Source organism: Ailuropoda melanoleuca, chromosome 2 (assembly GCF_002007445.2).
Source record: "Ailuropoda melanoleuca isolate Jingjing chromosome 2, ASM200744v2, whole genome shotgun sequence".
Classification (NCBI taxonomy): domain Eukaryota; kingdom Metazoa; phylum Chordata; class Mammalia; order Carnivora; family Ursidae; genus Ailuropoda; species Ailuropoda melanoleuca.
The window spans coordinates 164,999,621-165,024,232 of NC_048219.1; the positions used below are offsets into that span (position 1 = coordinate 164,999,621).

The 24,612-nt window shown below is 43.5% G+C and overlaps 1 protein-coding gene across 4 annotated transcripts in view; it reads left to right on the forward strand.

Moving 5' to 3' along the window:
• The window catches only part of SPATS2L (spermatogenesis associated serine rich 2 like), a 161,721-nt gene extending 140,471 nt beyond the window's left edge, over positions 1 to 21,250 (forward strand). For all 4 annotated transcript variants that reach the window (XM_019795973.2, XM_011220507.3, XM_034654920.1 and 1 more), the window contains 5 exons: positions 5,484 to 5,542; positions 11,662 to 11,771; positions 14,291 to 14,393; positions 17,233 to 17,453; positions 20,349 to 21,250. In XM_019795973.2, the coding sequence (XP_019651532.1) occupies positions 5,484 to 5,542; positions 11,662 to 11,771; positions 14,291 to 14,393; positions 17,233 to 17,453; positions 20,349 to 20,744 (889 nt within the window). In that variant the 3' untranslated portion in view covers positions 20,745 to 21,250. The remainder of the gene's footprint in view (positions 1 to 5,483; positions 5,543 to 11,661; positions 11,772 to 14,290; positions 14,394 to 17,232; positions 17,454 to 20,348) is intronic.
• Positions 21,251 to 24,612: the final 3,362 nt, after the last annotated feature.

The window sequence follows — 24,612 nt, forward strand, 5'->3', positions numbered from 1 at the left end:
TCTTTCTCTGCCTGACTTATTTTGCTTAGCATTGTACTCTCTTGCTCCATCCATGTTGTTGCAAATGGTAAGATTTCATTCTTTTTGATGGCTGAATATATGGAATATATATATACACACACTGTATCTTCTTTATCCATTCATCACTCCATGGACATTTAGGCTCTTTCCATAATTTGGCTATTGTTACTATTGAGCAGTTTCTTGTCAAGCAACCCACAATAGTCTAAGACCATAAAGTTGAATAGAATTTTTTAAAACTCAGAGTTTCCCTGAAAAAGTGATGATTTGGTGGCGACCGGAAGGAAGACTCACAGTTAATGAAATGAAGAAAGGCAGGGTTGGGGAGGAGGGTTGTCTTCCATCCAGCAGAGAGAAGGGCACGTGCCAAGGCCCTGTGGTAAGGAGAAAGCAAAGCTCATACCTTCTGGGGTTTCATGAAGCTTAAACAAGGTCATTCCAATAAGGCGCTGGTGCTCTGTCTAATGTGCCTGGCACACAATAAGCACTCAGGATGTGTTACTTATGATTAGCTCTTGTTTTGAAGCGACGCAGGCTGAATCTGTCTGCACAGATGTACCTAAAAAGCAAACATTTGACCTTTCTACTCCTGAGTAGGAATGTGGTCCGTGACACTGATTCCTCTGTGACTCTTCAACTCTCTGATGTCATTCCTCTCAAGACCCTCCGTCCCACCCTCCATATCTGCTAACTCCTCCGTCCCAGGGTTTTGCCCAGCACCCTCTGTCCTTGCCAGCCTGCAGTTTTCATGAGGCGCACTCCGTGTATGTATCTGGCCCAGGACCTCTAGAAGATCTAGGAGGACTTAACACATGGCACCGATGAACGTGCTCGTGGAGCTGGACATGACACCAGGCCCTGGGGGCATCCAGAAGGTTTTAGACACAGTCTTTCCTCCAACGCCTCCTTTGGTCTGGCTCTCATCTTGACGTGATGCTGGCTCCTGGCTGTCTGACCTTTACTACTGGCTCCTCGCCATCCTCTGTGTCTCCTTCCCACAGTATTCTTCCCTTCCACGGTCCTGCCGCCTTGAAAGTGAGGCCCAGAGAAACCCTCAGGTGTACCTTACTGAGATCCGGAGGGAGGCTCGGAGGGAGCTGCTTCAGGCTGGCACCGAACCTGGTTTGCATTCGGTTCATCGGTTTTGCGCAGGGTCTGGACTCAGCAGAGATCCCTGGCTTGCCTTTATGCACATGAGTTTTGAAAGTAGTCGTGCATAGCAGTGCTTGAATTACTAAGACGTTTGAGGACAATCTTTTGTGGAAATACCCAGAGGAATGGAAGCATGGTTTGATGCCAACTTCACAGGCTCCTTCACATCCTCAAGTGGGCATTAAGCAGGTTAACGATTTCTTGTGAAAACCTTCATCCCTCCTGTTGCTAGCCCAGAAGGCCTGAACTAACCATTGTATGAATATCCAGCTTTGCTGAGGATGTGCTAGGCCTGGGGATACGTATTATACCCCAGATGTCCATCTCGTAAACTCTCCAGGCACATAATTATGTGAACAAATTTAATCAACAAGAATTTACCACGATCTTGCAGCTGGTAAAGAAATTAGCAAAGGCCCCTTCCTCCTCTCCCCTCCCAACACACACACAGGCTGTAGGGCTCCCAGCCTCCAGGGTCTGGGCCTTGTTTGGGAACTGGGTGGGTGGGAGGACTGTGGCAGGCTTGGCTGGCGCTCACCCTCGGGAAGGCTTACCACACCCACTCTTCTATCCTGTGCATGAATTTCCTTTAGTTACATTCCTTGCCTTCTCTCAGATCCCAGAGACTCTAATTAGAAGCCTACAGTTGGTTGCGGGGGGAGGTATTTCTTTTCGCCATCATCATTTTCTTCCCTGTCCGTCTGGTTTTTCGTTTTTTCCCCAGTAAGTTCGGCAGGTCCTCTCACCTTCATCTCCGCTTTCCTGAAAAGACCGTCAGCTCCACGGGGATGGCAGGGGGCCTTCATCCCCAGCTGCAGGCCCTGCCCCAACACGCTTGCTGGCACAGGCCAGGCACTCAGCAAATGCTGGTGCAATGGCTGAATATTTTGTACATCTCCACATTTCGAGTGCTCTCTGTGGCACATTCCCGTGCAGCCACCCTGAACCTGTGCCCCCTGCTGCACTCCGCTGGTGAAGAGAATGGAGCATACCCTAGCCGCCAGGCTCACATGACCTCTCGCCCATGATTCACCTGGAGTATCCCCGCCCCCAAGTTCTTTGGACTCCTGCTCGTGTCCCATGGAAGTCAAAAGCACTCCCTGAGACTTGTGCCAGTTCCGGGGGTGAGGGTGGGCTTGCTGGTCTCACACTCAGTCTGCCTTCCCATCTGTTCAGCCTCATCCTGACCCAAACGTGGAACCCGGCCACCTCCTCGGTGTCTGTGTGTGTGCACTTGTGCACGTTCAGACCATTTGCTCCCAGCACAGTGAGGATCCGGACGTCCCAGAAAAGGCTCACATCACACTCCTAACAGTGTACACCTTAGGCCTTCTGGCTCCCAGAAGTTCTTTTGCCCACCCCACCGCTGGTGATTTCTCCCAGGCTCTTCGCCCTGCACAATTCCCAGCCTTCTTGCTGACTCTTCTCCCTCTCTCTTCTGCCTCTCTTTCTATTGGGGATAAAAATTCAAAACATGTTCTCAGGAAGAACAGCTGAATTCAATTATTGTAATTGGGGCTCCTGACTCCAGATTTCTAGATTCTCACCTTGTCTCTCTAACAGCTCATCCGTTAGCCTTGTTTTCCTAAACGAACATAGCATTGCCCTCTCTGGGAGGGCTGTTAAACACAAAAACAACAAATTGCTTGGCCCATATTGGCTACATGTGTGAACTTGACAGAGAAGCTAAATATACCTCATGGTCACAGGAGCACAAGCCTCTTTTGACTTAACTCAGCATTTCATATGATTAAGAAACATATGCTGGTTTATGAATAGATGGTCTGGAAAGAAATGCAAGAAGTGGTGATGGTGGAGACCTCCAGGAAGGGAGCCAAATACACTGGGACAAAGATGGGAGAAAGACTTCCTTCTTCTGTATTTCCTATATTTAAAACACATTGACATTATACCTATTTAATGTCAATAAATAAGGTACAGGTATCCTGATGTGCGGGTCACGCCAAAGTGATCATATCCAGTGACCTTAAGCCATATGCGTCATGGGGACAGTTGATAGCTACACTTGATGGATTAGGCTTAGTGCCCAGTTCTGGAGAATTTGCCGTTCACTGGACACGTCAGTTCTTTCCATTAGGATTTCCTGTTGGAACGAGCTGAACTTCTCAGCACACAGTCCTAACTCTCCAAGTGTTCGGGTTCCATCACCTGGATGAGGAGCCCCAAAGCTCCTATAGACTAACCCAAAGACACTTCTGACCTTGATGAATATTACAAAATACACCTCTTAAGAGGAAAGAAATTTTAAATAGGAACAGAGAGGTAATAATTATGGATGCTGCAGTGTATTGAAGCACATTAATTGTGAGTTCATAAACTATTACACAAACAAGCAAAAAAATCTCATTGGTTACTTTGGAGGGATGCTAGGGAACCAATTATTGTTTTGAAAAAGGATCTCTCAGCATTTGTCCTGCTTACCTATATAAAATGTACTACATGTTAACCCCAGTAGTTGATAAGGGAAAGTTTCTCTTTGTGGAAGACTTCAAAGTAAATAAATGAAGAAGGAGTAATAGAATTTGAATATCCCCATTTTTAAAACCCTATTTATCTAGACAACAGTCATCAATGACTGCTAATAATCGTAAAAAATAAAGGTGTCCTTTGTATTTCCTATAAATTTGTTATGAGATGTCGGAATTTGAATACATTCAGGTTTGATTTTTTTCTAAGAGGAATATTTATAACTCTGTTGTGTCATTATATGTCTGCTGATGGAAGTAGATAACATAAAGTATCCTTCCTGAAATAAAAACAAATCTGAATCTAATCAGATTTCTATATCTCATAACAAATTCCTAGGAAAATTAAAAGAATGTTAAATAATGCCATGGAGATTCAGTCAGCAAAATTCTGACCTTGGACAACTTAACAGGACAAACAACCTGGTGTCTTCAATAAATGAGTTGCAAAGCGGGGGAGGAGATGATAACAGACTTCATAGACACCCAACCAGTTGCAGTGGACGGCACTTATTTAGATCCTAGTTCAAACAAACTGTTAAAAAATATGTATGGGACAATTAGGGAAATTTGAACACTGAGTAGATACCTGATAACATTAAATTATTGTTAATGTTTTTAGGTATTCCAGTAATACTATGGTTATAGTCCCAACAAGTCATTATCTTTTTGAGATATATATTGAAATATTTATGGTTGAAGTGAAAATTTAAAAACACCTCACATCTATGCTTACATATACATAAAAATCTGTGAAAGGATATACAGCTGACCTTGAGGAATGGAGGGGAGGAGGTTGGGGTGCCCACCCCCCATGCAGTCAAAAGTCTGCATATAAATTTTGACTTCCCCAAAACTTAACTTATAATCTCCTATTGACCAGAAGCCTTACCGATACCATAAAGGGTCAATTAACACGTTCTGTATGTTACATATATTATATTGTGTATTCTTACAATAAAGGAAGCTGGAGAAGAGAAAATGTTATTGAGAAATCATAAGGAAAATACATTTATGGTACTGTATTGTGTTTACCCCCGCCCCCCGCAAAATGCTTAGTAAGAGGACCTGGACAGTTCAAGGTATTGTTCGAGGGTCACCTGTATAAGGAAATTCTGATGCTGTATTCTGTTGTGAGGGGAACTAGGAGTCAGGATGGGAGAGAAGTGAACTTTTGGACAGAGGATTATTTACTTTATGCAGGTAACACTTTTTCAAAGAACCAACCAAAAAGTAATGTAGTGAGGGGAAAAAAGTTCATTTGAACTTGAAATGCTTCTTAGGGGGAATCAGAAGGCATAGACTCATATTATAGAACACACGGACGGATTGACCCAGACCCTGTTTCCCAAAGTAGGTCCCAGGGCCATCTGCATCAGAGATGGGCCACCTCCCTGCCGCTCAGCCAGGATGGAGGGGCGGGGGGAGCGACGCATGGAGGCATTTGAGAACTACAGTCCTTGATCACCTGACTGCCGGGTTTTCAAATACTCTTTGTAGAATTGTGGAATTCATAGTGCAAAAATACTCCCAAATTTAAATTCAAAGCAGCACAATTCTGAAAGTCTGAAAAGGCCTTTTTTTTTAGATTTGCTGACAATGATTTAATCAGCAGATGTCACTGTGAAATCCTCGGGAGCATCCCTTCTTGTTGCCTCCTTTCTGGAAAGGCAGAGGGTGCTGCTGGCATTGTAACATAGAAATATTTATGGTAATTTTGTATTTTGTTTAATGAAAATAATTTTTCTTTTGCTTCCAGTGCTTATTAAAAGTTTGTCTTTGATTAAGCATTCTTTGCTTTTGTTTTTGTTTTTCCCCTCCCAGCATCATTGACAAAGAAGTTTCATTAATGGCAGAAATGGATAAAGTTAAAGAAGAAGCCAGTAAGTAGACACATGGCTGTTTGGCTAGGTGCCTCCCAGTCAGCAGCAATCCATGGGTCGACTGTCGGTGAGATGGATTCTGAGTGAGGTCCTAAAATTCACACTGAAGTCCTGGCTAATGAGCTCTGTGACCTCAGGCAAGTCACTCAGCCCCTGGAAACCTTGGGAACCTCACGTGGCCCCAGGACAGAGTAGCAGCCCCGCTGAGCACACAGCAGAGCAGGCACTCAGCAAAGAAAAGGTGTCAGCTGAGTTATTTAAAATTTGGGGCATATAAAGGACTACTTACGGCTAATCGGGTTTAAAATGACATTGAATTTAGAATTAAATTTTAAAACATCAGTTTTATGCTTTCACAACTTACATATCTTGCTACATTACTTACACAATCCTTTTCACTTGTTCTTTCTTTGGTTCAACTAACTCAAGTTTAACAAATTACATTCCCCTAAAAAAACAGTCCATTTGAAACTTTACTTAAATTCCCCATAACATTTAGAGTTACACCTATAATTCAACATGTCTGATTTTTTTTTTCGAGCACTTCAGATGCCTGACAAGGCAAACTCACCAGCCTAAGAGCAACATGTTCCAAGCTTTTAAGAAGCTCTTATAAGATTAATAATTCAAACTTAGAGATGTACTAAGTGAAGTTTTATTAAAACACTCCCGATTCTGTTTCCAAACTCAGTCAAATCTGACAGCTGCCAACTTAACACCTCAAAAGAAAATCAATTACATGTTATAAGTTGAAATCACAAATGAGACTGTTTAATGTCCCAAATACTCTGTTTAAATAATAAACACGCTCGGACAACCTTAAATGATTAGTATACCCTGAGATGGATTAATGTATTCTTTATCTTTATTTCCAATTCTCAATTTGTGCAGCGGTCGTGAAGCTATTCAACAGATAGTAGGACAGATTTCAACTCTCTCAAATAGGCTGGGGTTCACGGGTGGGACATTGTAAGTGAGATCGGATTGCTTCGTAGTACAAGACCCACGCCACGGTGGGGTTGCTGAGCCTTCTCTTATGACCAAATGCAGTCCGCTGTCATTGATGGGAACCCTAAGACCGTATTTTTCATCTGGGATCTAGTCTTACAATTCTTATCTCCTGTGCATTTTAAATTCTTCATCCTTACCCAAATTTTATCTTATTAGTTGAATGGCAATCTGCACCCCAACCAGCTAATTCCTTCCCCTTTGACTGCGGTGCCTTTCTTTTTTACCAGAATGAAGGATCCAGCCAGAATCTTCATTCTTTTTATATTTTTCTTGCCTGGCCCTTGGCTGTAATTCAATAGCCACTTTATGAAAAACAGCTATTGGTATTTTTGTTGCACAATTTTTTTAAATGTTTTAAGCAACGTGTGAGAATCAAAAATACAGCAAGTTTTATTAAATACAATGAAATGTGACCCAGGGTTCAGCTGTGGAATATTTAGGTAGTCACACAATCCCTTTGATTGTGAAATTATTTTATTCTTAGGAAGTTTGTTGATTCCTTCAGAAAAGTTGCTTACCACATGATCTGGAATTTTCCCCGTTTCTCAGGTATAGCTTATTCTTTCTTTTCAGTTTTATATCCTACTGATAAAAATGTGAACAGCCAACACAAAGACAAACGTGTCTCTAGCACCAAAATACAAAGTTACTCGTGCATCACTTCCTAAAAGGTTAAAAATAGACCTCAGATTTCATGTGCTCATTCTATCTTCTTGAGACAATAATACTAGGTGCCAAAACCTGTGGGATTTGGAGCATCTCTGGAGAGCACCTCCGTTTTTAAAATTCATTCAATCAATAAACATTTACTGTGTGCTTGTGTATGTGTTACGCACTGTCACAAACTGGGTTTAACAGCAAACGGCAAACTTGGGACCAGCACACGAGCCTTCAGCCTAGCTGAGGTGGCAAAATTGGTTGGTAGGGTTTGCCTAACTTCAAGTGCCACAGCTCCTGGTTTCAGAACTGCCCAGAGCCCTGGGGAAGTCGTATTACATGCGCTGGGGCAAGCAGGACTAAGTTCAAATCCAGGTTTCACCCATTTACTGGCTGTGTGACCTTGAGCCATTTTGTTCAACTTCTGAAAGTCCAAGCTTACTTATCAGAAGAGGGGGAATAAGAGTAGTATCTATCTCAAATAGTTATTGTAAAGATAAAATGAGAAAATATATGCCAGGGACTTAGCACAGTGCCTGACACAGTACGTGTACAAAAAGGGAAAAGTACTCACTAGTGAAGGTGTCAGTCCAGCCTCCTCATATGACCTCCAGAAAATGGAAGCCAAGAGAGCTAAGCAGCATCTCTCAGGTGACACAGGCCTGTGTCTCCACAGGCAGAAGGAACTACTGAATTTCCCTCCACTAACAATTGACCTCTCTTTACAACCACCATCTTGAGATGGCTCATCTGTGATCTCCAGAGTACTTTCCATGTTTTCTATTTGCTGCACATGTTACAAAATTTATTACCTCGGTTACAACCTAAGCCCCTCTGTCTGTCATGGCACCTAACATAGTGCTGAGAAGACTGTAGGCACCTCATATTTGTTAAAAGAATTATTGTCATTAATTCAGTGTCTGTAGGCTGTGGGATCCAATATTAGTAATGGCAAAAAAGGAAGTATATTCTATATGAACACATCTCACTTTATTAATATTTGATGTTAGCATTTTTTTAGTGTATGACGTCATGTAGGTTATTTCATTTAGTTCCACATAACCCTACAAGATGGTATGATTATTACATTTACAAATGAGGAAACAAAGCACGTTGCAGTGCTATGGGCTCAGACTCTGTTTGAGGGAACTGAAGGCCAAAATAGGTGTGTTCTTGGAGTATCAAATTTATTGGCGATATGGGAAGAAAACATATGAACAGAAACGCAGATATAGTGTGAGTAAATGCAGAACTCACAAAGAATAAAAAGGATTTCAAAGAATCTTTGTGCTTGAAACAAGCTCTGTGTCCCAGCTCCTCCCCCCAGGATTTCAAGTCCACCCTCTGCTAAGGATTATTATTTGAGAAGCCCTAAAATTTTCCATGGTTCATGAACAAGAGCAAGCTTCCAATGTTTTCCAAAAACTTGAAGGAATTTATAAATCCTATTGAGAAAATGGATTTCAGCATACCAGATACTGTTTATAAAAGTACTTAAATAACATTAATGAAGCCCTGAATGCAGTGGAAACGAAAGCTGTATGAAACTGTCTCCCTCTACAGATTTCCAAAAGGCTGGTGCTTTCAAAGCATAACTTATTATTCTATTTTAAATTTTAGGATCAATGAATATTAGGATCTGATCTGGTTTTGTTTTTGCTTTCTGTTCCTGTGATTGATGTTTTTGAGGTGAAAATGTTAGTGTCCCCACAGAATATTGGCTTTAGATCTCCAGTTTTAAGGCTTTTTCATAATGAAAGGCTTTGAAATGTTAATGAGACTATATGTAAAACTCATCCCAACACTTGCTGATGCAAAAGTATTCATTTTCATGCACATTTGCATGAGGGTAAACTCAGAATTTATTGGTGATCTTGCACCTGCATTCCTATTTTAAGGCCCATTTATATCTATTTCTACAGAATCTTTTGTGTGAATGCCCAAATTTTTCTCAAAAAGTACAATTATCCCTAATTGTCACGAGTCCCACAAATGATCCACTAAGAAAAGTCAGATCTGTTTAACTGTGTAGTCATTCAGGGTCTGCTGACCCCTTTACTATCTGCTCACCAAGTCTAAGCCTTCAGAATTTCTTTTTTATCTTTGCAAAAGCGAAGTACTTTGTTTCAACTTCCTGCTGGAGAATTGTTTTTTCATCCTGCAGACTTTAGTCCCATTCCTATGTTGAATTATAATGGCAAACATATAAATAATCAAAGGTATAAGTGCTAAATATGCTTCAGTGGTCCTTCTAGAAAAGGAACTTCTTCTTTGCGTATTCCTTTTTTTTTTTAAGATTTATTTATTTATTTTAGAGAGAGAGCGCACACAGAGAAGAATGGCAGAGGGAGGAGAGAGAGTCTTAAGCAGACTCTCTGCTAAGCATAGAGCCTGACATGGGGCTTGATCTCACGACCCTGAGATCATGACCTGAGCTGAAACCAAGAGTCAAACATTCAACTGACTGTGCCACCCAGGTGCCTCACATATTCCTTTTAAATAACGGATTGATGCATTCGTTCTATCCTTCATTCAGCAAATGTACATATTGGACACCCACTTTGCCCTAGGCATTGTGGACACAAAAAACTGTAAGTGTAGCCTCTGTCATGATTGGAGATGTCTACAGGGGCCAGGCTGGGAACATTAATGAGCCGAGCAGGGCAGGGAGTGACCATGGCACGCTGGGCACCAAGCTCCATCCATAAAGGGCAACAACTCAGGGGTTGCTAGTTGTTGCCACATAGGAATGTTGGCCAACTGTGGCCAGAAATTCCAATATTTAAAGAGAAGCCAGAAATCCAGCTTCCAAAGGGAATCTCCTAATGTTCAAATGTGGACAATTAATTTGTAAAAGTAATAAGTGGACCAAACAAAACATATGTACGCTATGGCCACATGTGATAGTAGGCCACTATTTTGTGACCTCTTATCTGACTGGGTAACTAGGACATCATTCAGTAAGATAGTGTCTGTGTTCTGATGGAAATTCTTTTTACAGCCATCATGGGGACATGTTTTTCACTAGCTTCTCTGTATTCTGAAAAACTACAGGCACAAATCAGCCTCTGCTCAGCTACATGGGATTGTAAATGGGAGGTAAAGGGAGTCCTGGTAAATAATCAAAGCATGATTAGAGTAGTTTAGCAAACAGTTAGGCTTTATGAGTTATAGATTACTTATTCTATTGACATCTCAACGTTGGTATCAGCATAGAAAGATAATGTTTCTCTGTCTGCAGAATGGTTTATAATTTGCAGGAAATCTTAATTCTTGATTGCTTTTGAACTTTTTTGGGGGGTTTCGAAGTGACTGTTTTTGACATTTATAAATTAAGAACCCTTACAGTCAGAAATCATTGTTTGGCTCTGCGTGTATGCTGTGAATCTGGTCTAATAAAGCAGTTGACCTTTGTTTAGCCAAGAAAAGAATATGAATCCAACATGCATAGCATCTTCGTTGGATGGACTTCTTTTTTCTCATAACTCAAAATGCTGTCCAAAAGAAATGAAGGCAGTTCACATGTGACTTAAAATTAGAGAACAACAAGCTATCTTTCGGAAGATGAAATTTCATAAAATCTCACTGTATGTGTTTGTATGCGTTGCTTTTGAGCTTTATGATCTTTTGGGAAACACACACATACACACGCACAAATTCACCTGTGGACTACTACATTTGCTTGAACCTTTAGGTCATCTGACAGACGCGTGAAATGTGGCACCAGAAAACTCCCTGGTGTCTTCTCTGCATGTGCGGATGCTAAAGAGAATACACAAATCCAGTCCAAGCAGGCTTTGACTCACCCTTGAAATTTTTCCATGGTGGACACTTAAAACAAAGACAAGACACTCTGGTCTGGAACTTCTCTCTGGTTGCAAAAATGGAAACGGATCTACAGAGTATCGAAAGCAGAGGCAGGTTTTAGCTCACAAAAAGCTAATAAAGTAAAACTTTTACGTCATATTCCAGTAACACAGCTAGTTGCTCTAAATGAGTAAGTGTTAAAGGTCAGAAGGTCTGGTGCTGTTTAGAATTTAAGAGTCCAGCACATACAGAAGAATGGTTTTTGCTTAGCGGACTCCTTATCTTTGCAATATCATTCAGACAGGATTTTACTAAGTGTCTTTTTTTGGTGATAGTTGTTCTGAGGAATGCAAAAGTTGAAAAATCCAAATTAAGTAAGTGAGATCAGACGCCAGTGAGGAAAACGAAGATGACTGTGGGTATACCGTGAATCCGAAGGGACCATGTTTGATTTGGGGACTGGTGGAAATGAGTGATCGCTCATGAGCACAGAGGGCAAACCCACCTCAGTAACCAGCTCGGAAAACATAGTCATGGTCCAACAGAGTGATCAGTGTGCAGAGGGAGAACCGATTCCAAGAAATTAGGTCATTTAATATGTTTAGATCTCTAGCCCTGATGTATTATTCTTTCTCATTTGGCAGTGGAAATCCTGACTGCTCGTCAGAAGAAAGCTGAAGAACTAAAGAGATTGACTGATCTGGCTAGTCAGATGGCGGAGATGCAGCTGGCTGAACTCAGGGCAGAAATTAAGGTCAGTTCTCACATATCACAGCCTGAACCCTGAGCCGGAGATCCGATCCCCGTTATGCTTGTTTTGCATCCAGAGGGTGCTGCTCTCTGAGGAGCCAACACCGTGCGCCCAGCTCTCTCTTTCACAGTGTTGAACGAGAGAGTACAGAAGGGCTAAGAACCACCTAATCACTGTATTTAAGTATACTGTGGTTTGAAGGGATATGTTATTACAGAGGAGAAGTACGAGCTATTTTCTTAGTCAGTGGAGACTGACCCAAATATAATGTATTCAACCATGAATTATAGCTGGAATGGGGGATATTATTTTCACCATACATAATTTAGGTGTATATATATAAACACTCACACATGTGAACACACAGTAAGTATGAACCTAGTAGAACAGTAAGGATTCTAAAGCTTACACAATACACAGCGACTTCTTTCCTGTATCCTTTTCTAGCTGACTTGCCCTTTTATTAAGAATACCACCCACAGATATGTATTTATTGGATCTCTACAGTTGCAAGCAATAGAAGCTGACCCTGGCTAACCTCAAGAACTAAGTGGAATTTGAAAAAATATGAGTGTAGCTCACCAAAGTGTGATCTGAAGACTCCGGGCTACACTTAGGCAGAAACCCAGGCAGCCACTTGGGTAACACAGACGGCTGCAATTACCAGACTCCCTTCAGGGCACCATTAGTGGGGGACCTTCAAATGTCATCACTCTTTGTGGCACTCCACCCAATTCACATCCCAAAGAAAGAGATTCTGATTGGCCTCCACTTGGATCGCAGACTCCATTGGGCCAAGGGAGGCCTTGACTGACAGAACCACCAACACTGTGGATCTTTGAAACTGCATTGGGATACAGTTATCAGAAAAAGAAATGATTACCAGAAGGGCAAAAACAAGTATCTACAACAAAACAGGAAGTTAGAGTTTATACATTTTCCCTTATCCTCTTCTTTTTCCCCAGTACACTAAACATACACACATACACACACGTGCTCGGCGTCTGCTCAGCTTCTAGGGTCTAGAGCCCTATGAGGACACAGTTGCTACTCACTTTCTAAGTAGGACTGTCTGTTCATCTGGGCATAAGAGCGGTTGGGGGTGATAGAAAGTGGCAAGTGACTTCAGTCCCCTCTGCCCTGGTTAGGCATGAAAGGGAGCCCCTTGGAGATAAAGGACCTCCTTCCTGAGAAGTGCTAATGGTCCTTTCCTTCTCATCTGGTCTTTGTTGCTACCAGCCAATCACTTGCAATGTCCTCCTACCTCGTCTTTCTGCCTCCACTGTCTCCCTCCAGCCTGGTCATCCACCCTAAGACCACAGTCATACTCCAGAGAAGATCTGGTCGCCCGCAGGATGGCCTACCCTTCCCCTCAGAATAAAATCCACAACTGGACTCCATTATATATGTTCCAACCTCCATGCCCCGCCTGGTTAGAACAGCAAGTGAGGAATATGAAGTTGCCAGTTTCCGGGTCTGTTGACATCTGCTTATTTTCCAAGTTTCATTTCTCCCTATCCAGATCCCACTCACCATAAAATGGTTAATGGCACAGGCTTTGGAGTGAAACAGTCCAGCTCCTGTGACCTTGGGTAAATTACTTTTCTCTCAGATTCCTAGAACCTCGATTCCCCCTCTATAAAATAGAGATAATAGTAGTACTGTCTTCGTAGTAATGTGATCAGATGAAAATGAGATTATCTGTTAAGAATTTGGTCCACGTCTGGTAAGTGATCAATGCATTTCTTTTAATGTTCCAGCACAAATGCTCCCTCTCACATAACACTTTCTCTATTCCCCTTAGTAGGAAATAATTCTTCCTCTTTTATATTCCTCAAGCACCTACCACATTCTACCTTATACTGTGTTTAGTGGTATTGTTTCCCTTGCCATGTGGTAAATTCCCTGGCAATATCAGGAGGGACTGAGTCATAGTTCTTTCTGTATTTCTCACTCTGTCATCTACACACAGATCTTAATTTTAAATGAATTGAAAAATGATCTCTTTCCCACTTCCTTTAACAGCACTTGAAATTCTACCATTAAAGATAATGTTTTCTAGTTACTAAAGGCTTTTGGGGCGTCCTGTTTCCCTATTACGATAGGGAAGGATAACACATCTTATTTCAAGGGAGTAATACCTTAGCAAGCCATTGGCCAAATTAGGAAGACTGCCACAATGCATCCCCCAAATCTGTAACAGGACAGAACATCCTAGAAGGAGGGCGAGGGGTGCTAAAGGTTAAACACATGAGTCCAGACACACATTTTGCCCAGTTTTCTCCAGATCTGGGCAGGGGAAAGGCCAGACCCTCACATATTCCCGGAAGAGGAAGGTGATCGTGGTCCAGACAAGTCAAACCAAGCCCGATTTAACGGAGCCGCACAGGAACAGAGCTGGCATGACTGGCCTCCTGGTTAGCAGCGTCAGTGGCAGCCCGAGAGCGGAGTGAATGAATCTGCCTTGTGCCTCAGTCCCTCCTGTAACTGTGGGGCTCCTGTTTCGCTTCTCTTTCCTCCAGCACTTTGTCAGCGAGCGTAAATACGATGAAGAGCTTGGGAAAGCTGCCCGATTCTCCTGTGACATTGAACAGCTAAAGGCCCAAATCATGCTTTGTGGAGAAAGTGAGTTTTGCATACTTGCTAAATAATTCTGTGTGAGTAAGCTTGGTGCTATTTGGAGTTGATATCGGAAATGTCAGATGTGCGGTCCCCCAGAGGGGTTAAAACGAGGTCTAAAGAGATTTAATGATCTAAGGTCATGACACAAGTCACTAGAAATGTCAAGATTTGAACTTAGAGTCTTCAAATGCCACTGCCCATCAGTAAATCCCCAGGATTTATGAAGCAGAACAGAACAGGTCAACTAGTCTATATCTTTTGCAAACTTTTCTTAAGCACCGCCAGATAAACTGCCTCTCTGATTTCCAATAGCCTCGTTCCACAGAGACCTGTTACACCGAGAGCCAGTCTCCCTAACAAGTCTGGGAACAATCGGCTCTTGTCGTAAAGGGCCCAGCTGTTGTCTGCGTGCTGCTCAGCGGCGCCCGGAGCCTCTACCATGGTCGGTTCTCTGTGCTTGCCGAGGGAAGTCTGCAGATAATGAAAGACTTTGCTTCAACCATTAGCTTTAGTCTTGTTCGCTATTAAGCCTTAATTAGAGCAGTTAATGTGCAACAAAATTGGCTGAGCTTTTTTTCTCCTCCTCCAGCCCACCCATCAGGGGAGGTGGGAATGAACAGTGAAATGGCTTTAAGGATGAGAACAAGGAGGAAGAGAAGGACTGGTGAGGGATGTGGATTACCCACAACCTCAGAGTCAGCTGAAAATTTGAGATTTGGCTGCACTTTTTTTTTTCAAAGTTGAAAGTGCTTTTTTTTCCTCTGAGTTTAAAAAAATAGAAGCTTGGTCTAAAAATTAGAGAGCTGTATTAAAATAGAACATGACATTACTTTTTACGTACCCTTCACACTTTTTATGCACGTTTCCTTTGTGTAAATTATATATTATATCTATCATGATACTACCTGTTACAATTTGTTATACTATATACTACATAATATATAGTAATATGATTCGCTTTTATCGTTTCACAACACATGGTTGAGATTTTCCATGTCAACGTATTTAACTCATAATTTATAGAAGTATAATTGATGTAACCAGTCCCCTGATAGTGGACATTTAGGTTGCTCCCAAGTTTTTCACCATTAAAATAACACCGCTGTGAGCATCCTTGTTCAAGTATCTTTGGCAGTTATCTGATTTTCTGACTGCATTTCTTTTTTATTTTATTTTTAAGTAATCGTTACATATAACATGGGACTTGAACTCACAACCCTGAGATCAAGAGTCACATGCTCTACCAACTGAGCCAACCGGGTGCCCCTGACGGCATTTCTTTTCAATTACTTTCCTTTTTTTTTTTTCTCTATGTGTTCCCTGCCTTATGTCATAACTACCCATTTGTCATTCTCTACCCCCAGCGTTTGCCCCATCTCTAAAAAAGCAAACAGTCCGGTTCACAGTTGGACATTTAACTGTCTGTGCAAGTTTCCACTTCACCCTGGTGATGAGTGAGACCCCCATGCCAAGTGACTGTCACCGGCTTGGGGGGGGGGCGTGGTCGTTGCAGCCTTCACCTGCTTTCCTGCAGAACACTTCCAGTGCCATCTAGTGGGAGGAACCAAACCGTACCAAACACCAAGTGTCTGCAGGAGAGACAGCCTCCCCTGAGGGAGACAGTCGTCCTCCAAAGGCCCCTTCCAGCTCGGCTTTGTTGAGAGCACACTGAAAACCCACCGCTAATGAACCAGAAAGAGTCCTCTCTGAGCTGTAGGAAATAATGACACACACCCCCCATGAAACTGAATCTAGTGAGCACAAGAGTCACTGAAATCCACCCTGGTCATGTTTGGACAGTCCCCAGTGGGCTGTCACACCTTACCTATAAATGAGGGGACTAGAGTTACATCCCTGTCCTTTCCATTTCTAATGTGCTATGACCCCTATTCATCACTGCTAATCCTCTGGAAGAACCCTAGGATGAAGTCTGAGGCAACACAGGTAGCAGAGAAAATTGCTTTTAAAAGTTGGCAACAGTTTTAAGATTCAAAGGTCCGACTGTCGAGCATGGCAGTCAAGTTCTGGTGAACAGTGAGAGGGAGGTCCTAACTTTATCCTTGAGTGGTTCCCTCCAGCCCTGATTCAGCATCATCACACAGACCACCTCTTTCAAAACCAGCGGGACTGGGGATCATTAGCATTGAACAGACCAGCCCGCTGGGATCTGTGTGATTAGTCGCACTGACCTTAGCATTGGAATCAGTGCCGACCTTTGGCGGAGCTGTAGGAAACGGGGTTGAGAAAAGGCCAGATAGCGTGGCTCTCGTGGAATATGAACAATGCTTTAGGGCATGTGTGGGGCCGGCAGGCCTGGCTCCGTTGTCGTAGAATATGCATGACCGAGGGTAACAAAATTCCTGACACCCAGCAGAACATCATGGCTCTGATGAGCCACGTGTCCACGTGCCTCCTGGTCCTCCTGCGTCTCCGCAGCATCCACGGGTCTAGCGACCTGACAGCAGGCGGGCTTGGGAACGGGGAGCCTGAGAGGCAGAATCCACCCGTGCACGGACGTGAGAGGGTACTTCGAGAGTTCACCGTCTCTCTTCTGTGGTTCTTAACCTAAGGAATCATATGATAGTCGCGCAGATACGTCTTCTTGCCTACAAATGCTTCCCAACTTGGGTGATTATGCTGTAATCACAGTCCAGTGACTCACAGAACTTTGCTGGTCTCCCAAACACCAAAGTGCCCTTTCAAATGACATCTTTAAAAGGAAACAAACAAACAAAATAATGTTTTTACGAAGCTCCTGCCAATGTCTCCCACCTGCGTAGGGGTTACTGAGGCAGGAGTGTTCATGGCACAGCCCGTAATGCCACGCGCTTTCTTGCCGCAGTTACACACCCAAAGAACAGCTATTCCTCGAGAACTCCCTGCAGCTCCCTGCTGCCCCTGCTGAACGCCCACGCAGCAGCCTCCGGAAAACAGAGTCACTTTACCCGAAAGTCGTCCAGTCACAACAAGCCCTCCGAGGGTAAAGCCGCAAACCCCAAAATGGCGAGCAACCTTCCCAGTGCTGCCGACAGCTCTCACCAGGCCGTGCCCGCGAATAAGCAGGTAAGCCCGCGTGGGGAGGCCAGCTGCCACTGCCTCCGGGGGGCCTGCCCACCCCGGTGCCAGGAGGAGACGCCCTGCCCGACTTCGGCGCCCCCGCCCACCGGCCTGGTCCCTCCATCCACATTTCACAGGCACGTTCCCAGGTGGGCGAGGTGGCCTGCCTGCGCTCCGGCATTAGCGTCCATCTGTAGGAGCCAGCTCTTCCTGTGCCTCTGAGGCCACCCCCTCCCCCCGCAGCCCCAGTAACTGGCTGGTGTGCAGAAGGGACTCCCACAGACGTGGGAACACGATTCCGTACCTGGCCGCTGACACTGTTGCTCAAAGGAAATCTGGCATTTGTTTTTTAAGATCCTTGAATTCCCATTTATGTGTAGTTTATCAGCAAGAGCCTAAAGTTAGTTCAAACTTCTCTCTCTTCTTTTGGGCTTTCGGTAAAGAGGATATATTTCAAAATGACATTATTAATTCCTCTCTGCCGTAGCACCTAAAAATATAAGTGTCCAAAGGTCAGTCTTCCTTCTTTCCTTCTGTTCCTCCACTATATGCTTGAGAAGTGATTTCCCCCTTATCATTAGAGAATGAACAAGACATGGAATTTGATGATACAGACGTTGGGCATGCTATAAAGATACCTTTCATGGTCTCTAAGAAAGAGAGCTCAAATAAAAGACTTTTTTAAAGCATTCCAAATTCCTGGCTTTCTAGCAAGTGCCCTGTTGGATTCTGTGGTTAGGGTTTTTAGAATTCTCATGAATGACACTAACAGGCATTTCTCTGGCCCCAGATGTCTTTCCCAACGTTAAAACAGAACTTTGACAAGGAGCATTTCCTATCTTCGTAGACTAAAGATCATAATCGGATCTGTTTTAGTTGTCACCTAAATACATCTTCACAGCTTTTGTTCTTTGGCCATTATTAAACCCCATATGAAAAGTAGTCTAAAATTTAGTCCTGGTTTCCCTTTCACTTCTCTAAAAACAAAAGAAGCCAAAATAATTGAATCTACATAGATACTTTTTCGGCTCACGGTTACCGTTTCCATTAAAGCATTTCAGGAAATGGCTTATTTAAATGGAAATATAATTACATGCAGAAGCCAGAACTCTGCAGACTCAGACAAGAAGGGCCCTTGGACCAAGCCCTGCGCGTTGGAGTAACCCCTCCTGGCCCTTTCCCAGCCACGGCCCTCCCTATGGAGCAAGACCAAGGAGATGCCATGACTCAGAATCTGTACCCACCCTTCTGGAAAGTGCTCCAAATACTCCAGGTCCTGGAATTCCAGTCCCAAATGGCCCCAGTCCTACTCTCAGGGTCTGTTTGGACCACCTCCCTGGATATAGCACCTCGAGAGCCAATCATACTACCACTGTGCACAGCCCTGGGTCCAGGGGAAGATTATTTGTGAGGGATGAGGACAAAGCTTAAGTGTGCAGGCCAGAGTGTCCACATTCATATGTGCAAGGCCCACTCACAATGTGGGAAGGAGTCAGAGCAGGGAAGAGACAATATTCACTCCTGTGGTATATGGGCCTGCCTTTGTACTCTTGCCCTGGGTTCTGAGTGATTACAGGTGGGTCTTCCCTAAACCTATACCATCCAGTCATAAAGCACAGACTTAGAACTTCATATAAGTCATAAAATCACACATTTTAATAATGGAAATTTGATTTTCAATAAAGATCTCCGTTCATGGAACAACCTGTTTATAAATCTTGTCAGGAGGGGCGCCTGGGTGGCACAGCGGTTAAGCGTCTGCCTTCGGCTCGGGGCGTGATCCCGGCGTTATGGTATCAAGCCCCACATCAGGCTCCTCTGCTATGAGCCTGCTTCTTTCTCTCCCACTGCTTGTGTTCCCTCTATTGCTGGCTGTCTCTATCTCTGTCCAATAAATAAATAAAATCTTTAAATAAATAAATAAATAAATCATATGTGAAATGGGAATGGCTCTATCACTTTCTAACTGTAGACCTTGGACGAGTCCCTTAAATTCGTTATCCTGATCTATAAAACGAAACAAATAATAGCAACTATCTTAAAGGGTGAGTGTGATGATACCCAAGATGGTCCCTTGCGTGAGGCCTGGCACACTACAAGCACTCAGCAAATGTTGGCTGTCACTGACCTGAAGGAGTTCTGAAATCCTTCCCTTGTACAGGGACAGACACGCTGACCATTGCTTCCTCTCTACTCCTCCATTTATGTTCTTGGTCGCTGATTTGTTGAAGGTTGCTAGTTTTCCAGTATGATGCTTCAGAACTCTCGTTGGCTGAGAACTACAAAAAGTTTAGAAGAAGAACTAATCACCTGTCGGAAAAAACACGTTACCTCTACGTCCTGCCAAGAGCTACCAGATAGACCTCATCCTTGTATTTACCCAGATAATATTTCTAAGCTATGATGTTTGTTTTGAGATAAAAATAGAAAAACTGCTTTGGAGAAGAAAACTTACAAACTGAATTTTAAGCAGAATTTTACATTTTTCTAATATATATATAATGAGCATTTATATTCATAATCTATTTAGAAGGTCCAAAAAAAAAAAAAAGAAGGTCCAAGAAATTTTCGTGGTAGAGAATCATCATTGTCCTGCCTCTGTATTACATTTCATTCCATTCTATTTTAAGCGTACTTTATGGGGTTTATTTGGTTCTGGAATTGTCTCTCTTAGACTTCTGAAACCTCTCTTTCAACATTAGTAATTTTGTTGGAGTTCCACTTACAAGACAGTTCACTGTTCTTTTCAGCTTGAGGATTGTATCACCTTGACCCCGTTTGCATGTTGTCATATTCCTCTGGGGTATGAACAAGCTTACCCGTGGCTTAGAGATTTGGTTTCCCTGATGTCATCTGGGGTTTGTTGGCATCTAATGCCTATCTCTTTTCTTCTTTTGGCAGAATGGGTCTTCTAGCCAAAGACGAAGATTTACTCCCCAGTACCATCACAACAGGCTAAATGGGTCTGCCAAGCCGCAGGGCAGTGGGAATGAAGCTGATTTGATGACAAAGGGCAACAACCGCCATGAACACAGAAGACAGCCGCATAACGGCTTCCGTCCCAAAAACAAAGGCGGCGCCAAAAACCAAGAAGCCCCCTTGGGGACAAAGACCTCCGAGGCCCCGGCCCATTCGGAGAAGCCCCGGCGAAGGCAGCACACCGTAGACAACTCAGAGGCCAGGCCTTTCCGGGGTAACGTCGCTAGGGTTTCACAGTGCAATCTCTGCCCCACGAGAATAGAAGTTTCCACAGATGCTGCGGTCCTCTCAGTCCCAGCGGTGACGTTGGTGGCCTGAGCTAGGAGGGAAAAAAAAAAAGCAGTTTTCACTCAGTTTTGGTTCCCTGCCCGAGGTGCTGACCCAACTCGCTGCCAAGAGAGAGTCAATCACAATATACAAACCCTACATGGTTGTGTCATCCTCTCTTAATCATTTTTACTAATTCTAATAATCAGCTCTAGCTTGCTTTCATAACTTTCATGGCTTTGCTTGATCTGTTGACGCTTTTTCTCATCAGGACATTGCAGCATTTAGCCAGGCGGTATTTACTCATTTGTTAGGAAAATCGAGACGTGGCTAAAGATCCGAGGTTCAGTAGCAGCCTGTGTTGTAGCAGTGATGTCCGTCCCTTGATTGTCTTTAGAGAGTTAATGTTGGAAAAAAAAAATTCTTACTGATCAGACAAACATGATCTGCTGAAGACACATGCGCTTTTGTAGAATTTAACATCTGGTGTTTTTCTGAAAAATATATATATACATATATTGCTTTATTTGAAACAAATTAAAATATGCTGCATTTGACCCCTGGCTTGCTTTTTTAATTGATGCCCACTTTATTATTCACTGTCGGACTTTGGCGGAAACTTGAGGGACTGTGGCACAGAGCGCTCCACAATACTTGTTGCTCTTACGACAAGTACTTCTTCAGAAAAACACAGTGCCTCGCAATGGCCCCGGCCAGTCTGTTGCCCACGTATAAATAGGTATGCACCCCAATCATCCTAGACACCGGGTGGTAGTTCGGAAACCTTGGTTGCAAGAAACATAAACCTCAGCTCAGCCTAGTTTAAACAATAAAGACAATTTATTGGTTCAGTGACTGAAATTCCAACAACGAAGTATGCCTTGGGTCCAGTTTGGTCAGGACTCCTGCTCATTCCTCTTGATTAGCTCAGCTCTCCTTCCTCCTTAGGCTGACATTGTGTTCAGAGTGGTGGCAAATAGCTACCTTCCTTCTAGGATTCAGGTCCATCCCCTGCACAGTCCAGAAGAAAAGAGACACTCTGCAGGTAGCAGCCACGCGGAACAAGTGTCCTTGTCGGAAGTCCCCGCAAAAATATCCTCTGCGAGGCTCTGGAAAATCATTGGCCCAGGTTGCTGGTGGGCTTGTCACTAAACCAGTCACCGAAGTGGGGGAGGGAGCAGCAAATAGGATGTTCTAATTAGTATAGACTGATCGGATTCCAGCCCCGGAGCTGGGGTGTGGCCAGCTCCCCAGCAGCACTGGGGGCCGTGTGGGAAGATCTACAGTTTCCTCAGGAAGGGAGAATGGACGCTGGGGAGCCCAAGCCCCACATCACCCCCATGCCCCCTATCTTTGACTGCAGGGCAGCTCAGTGTGGGCCCTGCTTCCATCAACTTCCCCATGTCCAGATCGGTTGGCCTCTTTCAAGTGCAAATGCTGATTTTCAGCTCAACATGAGCATTTTTTCTGGCAACCCCAGAAATGTGGTTCTCTTCCACAGAGGGGCCCTGAGCAGCTGAGCCGAGAGGCCACACAAGCATCCATTTCTTTTGCCAAGCATGGGACGATGTTTGCTTTCTCCGTAGAGAGCTTTCTGAGGTCTCTGGGTGTACCCAGAGATTTAATAGGAATTTTAAATGTTAAGTCACACTCCAGGAAGGAAGGAAGGGTGGTTCATTCAAATAAGAAAGATAAATGTTCAGGACTGCAATCCCCGTTTACTACATCTGAGGCCCTGAATTTATATTTTACAAGACAGAAGGACTTTGCACAAATTTTGTGTAGCAAGATTTGGCGGGCCACTGAAAAATGTCAGTGTATATGTGGCAGCTTTAAAGATGAGTCGAATAGTTCTTGCAACAGAAAAACGGGTTTTCCAGCTCAGGGTGCACCTTCCTCTGTTGCCGTTGGCCCCAACCACCCTCAGCCTGGACTGACCCACTGGCTCCTGTCGCTCCCGGCGTGAGGACAGCCCAAACGCATTTCCAAGCACATTGCAAATGCACCCAGGTCACAGAAAAGAAACCCAAAAGAGTGCTAAAAGTGTTCAGACCTAATTTTGGTTTTTTCCTAGATTTTGCCTTTCTTAGGAGACCCGGGGCATATGAACCTTTACTAATTTGCATGTTTGAAACGGTAATTTCAATATTATAGTGCCCCTGACAGGCCATTTAAATACTATATTACGTCTATTCAGGTGAAACCATTGTGATCTTAGCTGGGTAGTAGACTGCCATTCTTTTAAAATGTTTAAAATTCCTTTTAAAAAATCCACAGGCGCGAGCACTCTCGTGTCTCTACTTAATGCACAAGGACCAGAAGAACCGATTCTTCACTCTTAATCCTCGAGCTGAGGTTAAAGCATTTTAATACCCATGAAGATTGAATAACTTCAGAACTCACCTACATTGTACCAAGACTCCATCTGTGAAATTCAAACCTCCCTGTTGGGTGCCCATTACATTCCAAATTTACATTCCATTTGAGAATCTCTGCCTACTCCAGCTCTGTCCTGTCGAGCCTCTCCTAGGGGTGCTGAATACAGCAAGGCTTAGAAAGTTAAACACAAGTCATACAAAATTCACCCTTAAATAAAAGATGTACAGGAGTTCGAGGGAAGAAACTAGAAACATATCCACTTTAAAGCTCAGTTCACAAGTGGTTCAATTCTGCTGGCATCGGGAAAAGAGATTCTAATTAAATATTCCTAGGGAAGCTACATCAAATGAGGTTAATGGGAGAAGTTGCCAGACCAAAAGCGACCTGCAGATTTTTGCCCAAGTAAGAGATTTGGGAATCGTGACTCTGAAAGCCTAGATTTGAGCTTCAATTTCAATGTCATCCTGAGAAGAGGAAATCTAGGACCTGGTCAGTTCTTTTTCCTGGGGCAACTGGGGTGAGGGAGGGGGCCTGGAGAAGTGGCAAACTGAGCTAGTGACCAGGTAGGCAGATGCCTAAATTCAACACCACCTTTGACTCAGAGCTTCACCCTCCCTCACTTCGTCCCTGTCTCCTTTTTCGCACTGTACCCTACCCTGTCTGTTTAGAGTGCCCTCTTGTGTCTAGAGATGGTAAGATCTTCACTTCTCTAAGGATATGTCAATGATAGCACCCGTGAACTATGCAATGGCACGTTTGCTACTACACTGGCTTCAGAGGCCATACCTAAAATTCTGGCACAGCTGGGCTAGGAGTCCCCCAGGTTTCCCCCAGGCACCAAAAAATGACACAAAAGAGAAAGAACCAGCTACCTGCTCCCACATTTCCTGAGCAAACTCACCACCATCCATTCAACTGGCTCATACACGGCTCCAAGCATTTTCCTGAAAGTACTGAGCCATCGTAACTGTTCTAATTTGGTGAGAAAAAAATATGAAGAGTTACTAAGTCCCAGGGATTCTCTTCTTACCTCAGAATTTGAAGCACAATTTTAATACTATTCGTTGCAAGCTATTACAAGGAATTTTTCTTTAATCCTTTTGCTTTTTCTAACAAGGCTTTATAAGTCCTAAGGAAGTTCTCTATTCTTAGTTTTAAAGAACCAGGTCCCCAGTCCTCGGCGGTAGATCAGCCCAAATCAGTGTTTAATCCCCTTACAGCGGCCCCTTAGGCAAAAGCACTCTGGTCCTGGTCTCGTCCTGCTATCTGAGAAACACACAACATTGCTCTCATCATGCAGGTTCTTACAAATTATTTTGGGGATTGATTTTTAGAAGCCCCCTTGTTTGTGAACTCTGCCTCTTCTCATAGCCCAGAAGACCTTTTAGTGCCACCGCTAAGTTCAAGTCTCACAGGTGACATCGCCACACACGGTTTTTAGGGAATAAATTCTAAGCAAAAATTTGTCTCTTTGCTTGAGAAAATACGTAGTTTCTCACCAAAAAAAAAAAAATTATTTCAGAATCATGAGTGCAACAAT